The 6000-nt window shown below is 51.7% G+C and overlaps 1 protein-coding gene across 11 annotated transcripts in view; it reads right to left on the bottom strand.

Annotated features, from left to right (window-relative positions):
• The window catches only part of CFAP54 (cilia and flagella associated protein 54), a 223036-nt gene extending 217804 nt beyond the window's left edge, over positions 1–5232 (bottom strand). For all 11 annotated transcript variants that reach the window (XR_005592555.1, XR_005592556.1, XM_039519521.1 and 8 more), the window contains exon 1: positions 5016–5232. Coding sequence is in view for 9 of the 11 variants with exons in the window: in XM_039519521.1 (XP_039375455.1) it covers positions 5016–5221 (206 nt within the window). In the remaining 2 variants the exon portion in view is untranslated. The remainder of the gene's footprint in view (positions 1–5015) is intronic.
• Between the last annotated feature and the right edge of the window lie 768 nt (positions 5233–6000).

Genomic DNA, 6000 nt, shown 5'->3' on the forward strand with positions numbered 1-6000 from the left:
AGAAATCAGGAGAATCAGAGAAAGACAGGTGAACAACAAGACATGTCAAGTGAAGATTTATTTGAACATTTTTTTTTTTTTTACTTTTCCACAAAAGCTTATGTCCAAATAAATCTGTTAGTCTTTAACGTGCCACCGGACTCCTTGTTGTTTTTGTGTGTAAGCAGAGTCAGGATGAGCTCTACCCTGACATCTGGTGGTGAATTGTGGCGAGTTGTGGAAAAGAACTTCAGGGTCTGATCTTGTTTGCATAGGCACACCCACCCCGCCTTGCATGAACCCACAGCAGCCCAAATGTCACTTTGGCTGCTGTGGGATCCCTAGTTTCTCTGTTATTGGGGCAGGAAAAATAAAGTGTTGTTACCCTGATTATGTGAATAAGGACAACGAAACTGTTTTATGCCAAAGGGACTTGCCATCAACTAAGTAGCACTCGCTAGACAAGGGACATGGGTTCCAAAACCTAGTGAATTAAGAGAGGTTGGGGACAGGTATTTGTACTTGATGGGGTGGGCCCCTCTTGAGGGCTTGAAATGCCAGTTGTACCTTCTATTCTCTCTAATATAGAATATCAGAGCTAATTTTAATTCTATTAGGAGTCCAGTTACAGGCTGCTGAGCTGAATTCACGTTGAGCTAATGGTGCACCAGCATTGAGGCTCCCCTACTACAAGCTAAAATCACTAAGAGCTGAAATCACTGACTGCTGGGTGGGGGGCCTGAAGCTATGTTGCTGAGTAGCTGGTGGAGTGGAGCAGCTTGTGGGATAGCTAGTGGAGTGGAGCAGCTGGCAGAGAGGAGCAGTTCATGGAATGGCTAGAGCGGAACGGCTGGTGGAGTGGCTTGTGGTGAAGGCTGCGGCAGAACCCCCGGGAGAGGCGGGGCAGTCAGCCTCAGACCACATAAGGTGCCCCTTAACATTGCTGTGCCCTCCCACCGGGGCTGGGAGGTAAAACTCTGCAGATAAACTTTTGAATTCTAGGGCTGCACTGACCAGGGACAGAGACTTTTGGGTTTTTGGACTTTTGGGTGATCTTTTGGGTTGCTGGACTTAAGACCCTGAGGGAAAAGGATACTGCCAAACTTATTTGGGGGCAGGTCTTTTGCTCATGGCTTGTGCTATGAATCCTGTTTGTGGTGTTTCCCCAACATATGCTGCATTGTTTCCCTCCTTTATTAAAAGGATTTTGCTACACTCAGACTCCGTGCTTGCAAGAGGGGAAGTATTGCCTCTTAGAGGTGTCCAGGGGGGTGGTATGTAATTGTCCCAGGTCACTGGGTGGGGGCTTGACCCGGTTTTGCATTGCGTTATTGAAACGGAACCCCTAGATATTGAACCCGGCCCGTGTTGCACCAACTCAGATGGGCAGAAGAGTTACATGTGGATATAGACTAACATGGCTACCGCCTGATACTTTCTGCTCAGGTGGTATTTTTCAGAACTACCTATTTTCCTTGAAGGAAAAAGTAAGTGTATATCATAAAGTCTAGATATTATAGTGATGGTCACCATGCAAATATATATTATAAGCACATATAAAGAGACAGACACACACAAATGCACAGCATGAATCAGATATTTTTTCCTGGCTGCTGCATACACAGTACATTATAAAAATTTAGAGATTGTGCATCCATACACATAAGTGCACCCACACATATATACACACATAAAGGTGCACAAATACATATGAATATGCATAGCTATATGATATGCTTACATCCATGTGCATAAAACTGTGTGTGTAAATAGACATGGACAGATACATGTGTCTACATTTGTGTACCTGTGTAGGTGTCCAAGTTATTCCCACTAGAGCCTTGCAATCTGACCCTGACAGGACTGGACTATGTCGGGTTCAGGTGTGAGAACAACCGGGCCTTCTTAGGCTTGGGTCATGTCATCTCTGATCACCTCCTCCTGCCAGTGGGGTCTGCATGGCAGTGGCTGCATGCCCCCAACCTGTCAGGTACCACCACCTTGTTGTGCTCTGTGTGCGCTGTGGAGTGAGTGTGCTAAGTTGCAGTACCTTGCACTCTGCAGCTCACACAGCACAGACAGTGAGGCAATGACAGCAGGCAGAAGCGGGGCACGCAGCCACCGCCACACTGACCCCATGAGCAGGAGGCAGCCAGAGACAAATCGCAGGCATGGGGAGCAGAAAGTCCCACCAGGCCAAGCCCCAAGGAGGAGGCACCAGCGCTCATGCAATTTCAGGAGGAAGTGTCAGGTTTGGATCCAGTCAGTTCTGAAAACAATTCAACATTCTTGCATCAGGTTTGGGTCAGCTGTGCTCACCTCGAATTCGGTCAGCTTTTAAAATTAGGCCCAAGCAGACCTCTAATTCATACCCACTCACTGCTGATTTGTCACTGTCATGGGCAGGGTGACCTGATTTTCATAATGAAAAGCAAGGGCAACTCCCAGGTGGCCAAGTGCAGTGTTGCAACTATCACAATATCTAGTGTTTTTCTTAACCCCCTCACCCAATTATCTGAAGTCATGTGACTACATGAGACTCAACATAAGTTTCTAGACTTCATGATTGTGCAGAAAAGCTGAAAAACACAAACCCTAACAGCTGAAAAAACAGAAGGCAAATAAGAACCCAACAAGTCAGATTTTTTTTAAAATCTCAATTTTTAAGCAAATTTCGTTTTTTGTTTTTAAACACCTGGAATTGGGAACACTGTAAAGTGCATGTGACACTAGATGGAAATCCAGCATAGTGGAAAGGAGGGTGCCAAATTTGAGTTGAAGAGAAAATCTGAGTAGATGGTTGGGGGACAGGAAGATTAGAGGGGCGGGGAGGCATGATGGATGAGAGCTACAAAGAGCAGATAAGGGAGCCTGCAGGGGCTGACAGTAACTGGATGGGAATTGACAGGGTAATTCAGGAAGACCCAGCAGAAAGAGGCAGTGGCTGGAGGAGACTGCCAGGGAAAGGGACAGCAGGAAGAGACAGTAGATTCAATGGGACTGCAGGAGGGAGGCAAGGGGCTGGATGAGGATTGCAGTGGGAGGGATGAGGAGCAGTGGTTGGAAGAGGACTGTTGTGGAGAAAGATATGTGGGATCAGGAGCCAGAGAGGGATTGCAGGGGCTCAGCGTCCAGATGGCTGTTGCAGGGGGAAGAGGGAGTGGGGGGCAAAGTCTAGATGGAGGTTACAGGGGGCAGTAGAAGGGCAGAGTCCAGATGGCTGTTGCGGGAGGAGGTGGGGACAGAATCCAGATGGGGGTTACACAGGGAGGCAGCAAGGTCCGGATGGGGGTCTGCAGGTAGCAGTGGGAGGTTGAGGGAGCAAGAGCTGGATGGCTGTTGGAGGGCACAGGGTATGAATGCGGGACTGCAGGAACTGGTCGGGAGGAGGGTTCAGAGGGGGCTTGTTTGGGGGAGCTACAGGGTCACCAGGGCTGGACATGGGAGAGACAGCAAGGTCCAGATGGGAGTTACAGAGGGCCTGTGCGGATGAGCAGGGTCTGGATGGACGTTATGGGAGGGGGGCTACAAAGTCCCCAGTGTGAGGGCTACAGGGGATCTGCAGGGTTCCCGGGGGGAGAGGCAGGATCTGGATGGAGGTTAAAAACATAAGAATATAAGAACAGTCATACTGGGTCAGACCAAAGGTCCATCCAGCCCAGTATCCTGTGTACTGACAGTGGCCAATGCAGTGCCCCAAAGGGAGTGAACCTAACAGGTAATGATCAAGTGATCTCTCTCCTGCCATCCATCTCCACCCTCTGACAAACAGAGGCTAGGGACACCATTTCTTACCCATCCTGCCTAATAGCCATTAATGGACTTAACCTCCATGAATTTATCTAGTTCTCTTTTAAACCCTGTTATAGTCCTAGCCTTTACAACCTCCTCAGGTGGTGCACTGTGTGAAGACTTTCCTTTTATTTGTTTTAAACCTGCTGCCCATTAATTTCATTTGGTGGCCCCTAGTTCTTATATTATGGGAACAAGTAAATAACTTTTCCTTATTCACTTTCTCCACACCACTCATGATTTTATATATCTCTATCATATCCCCCCTTAGTCTCTTTTCCAAACTGAGAAGTCCTAGCCTCTTTAATCTCTCCTCATATAGGACCCACTCCAAACCCCTAATCATTTTAGTTGCCCTTTTTCTGAACTTTTTCTAATGCCAGTATATCTTTTTTGAGATGAGGAGACCACATCTGTACGCAGTATTCAAAATGTGGGCCTACCATGGATTTATATAAGGGCAATAAGATATTCTCCGTCTTATTCTCTATCCCTTTTTGAATGACTCCTAACATCCTGCTTGCTTTTTTGACTGCTGCTGCACACTGTGTGGTTACAGGGTGGCAGCTGCAGAGTCCCCGGCATGGGGAGCAGGGTCCAGATAGGCGTTACAGGGGGCAAGGAAGCTGCAGCATCCCAGGAGCGGGATAAGGTGGGCAGGGTCTGGATTAGAGTAAGCGTGGGGGGGGGGGAGAGGAGGAGAAGGGAGAGGTGGCTGCATGATCCCCCGGGGGGGATGGGGGCCTGGGTCCAGATAAGTTATGGTGCGGGGATGCTGCAGGGTCCAGGTGCAGGGGGGCAGAGTCCAGATAAGGGTTACGGTGCAGGGGGGCTGCAGAGTCCGGTGGGGGGGGGGGCAGGGTCCGGATAAGGGTTGGGAAGGCGCAGGGTCCCGGTGCAGGGGGGCTGGGTCCGGATGAAGGTTACAGTGCAGGGGGGCTGCAGGGTCCCCGTGCGGGGAGGGGGCAGGGTCCAGATAAGGGTTACGGTGCAAGGGGGGCTGCAGAGTCCGGGTGTGGGGGGGGGGCAGGGTCTGGATAAGGGTTGGGGAGGTGCAGGGTCCTGGTGCAGGGGGGCTGGGTCCGGATGAGGGTTATGGTGCAGGGGAGCTGCAGGGTCCGGGTCCGGCTGACGGTGGAGGGTGCCGGGGCGATGTGTCGCGGGAAGTGCCCCCAGTGGCCGGGCCTGCGGCGCCCCGCGGCAGCACCTTACCGGCCCCCGCCCCGCCCGCGCTCTGCCTGTACCCGCGTCTGTGCAGCTCCTGCCCCCGCGGCGCGGCCGCCCCCACGCTCCGCAGCCGGCGCATGAAGCCCAGGAAGTCCCGCAGCTCCGACTCGAAGCTGTCGATCACCGGGTTCCCCGGCTCCAGGGCCCCGAAGAAAGTAGCCGGCGGCGGCTGCAGCCCCGGGCGGGGAGGCGGCGGCGGCTGGGACCCGGCCTGCGCCATCATCCCGCTGCCCTGTACACACCGGCGGTTGCTTAGCAACCGGGCAAGGGGCGGGGGCGGCGTGTGCAGGCTCCTGCTCTGGCTGGTGTTTGCGCCCAGCGCGTCCCGCGGGGCCTGGCCCGCAGCAGGGAGCGGGGAGCGCACAGCTGGGTTTTAAACAGCCCCACTGGCCTGAGGGGAGAATATAGGGCCAGGTGGGATGACCAGCCCGGCCAGTGTGACCTTGGCCAGTGGCCGTAGGGGTTGGAACTAGGGGTGCTGAACACCCTCTGGCTTGAAGTGGTTTCCATTAGCTACAGGGGCAGCAAAGAGTCTTGTGGCACCTTATAGACTAACAGACGTTTTGGAGCATGAGCTTTCATGGGTGAATACCCACTTCGTCGGATGCAAGCTACCGGGTTTCTCACACTTTTGTACTGGTGACCCCTTTTGCAGAGCAAGCCTCTGAGTGTGACACCCCCCTCATAAATTAAAAAACACTTTTTTGTATATTTAACACTATTGTAAATGCTGGAGGCAAAGTGAGGTTTGAGGTTGTCATAAATATACGCAGGGCAGCTGTACTCAGTAGCCTTATCTGTAAAGGCTTAATTGGCACCTCACCAGCAGGACCAATGGGGAACGAAGATACTTTCAAATCTGAGGGAGGGAGGGAGGTTTTGTTTGTGCTCTCTTCGTTTGGTCCCTCTCTGGACCCAGAGAGGGTCCAGGCAGGAAAAAAACATCTCCTGGAAACATACCTGAAATGAGCATCTACGGTTACAAAAATTATAATTAAGGCA

The sequence above is a fragment of the Mauremys reevesii genome, linkage group 1 (assembly GCF_016161935.1).
Source record: "Mauremys reevesii isolate NIE-2019 linkage group 1, ASM1616193v1, whole genome shotgun sequence".
Lineage (NCBI taxonomy): Eukaryota > Metazoa > Chordata > Testudines > Geoemydidae > Mauremys > Mauremys reevesii.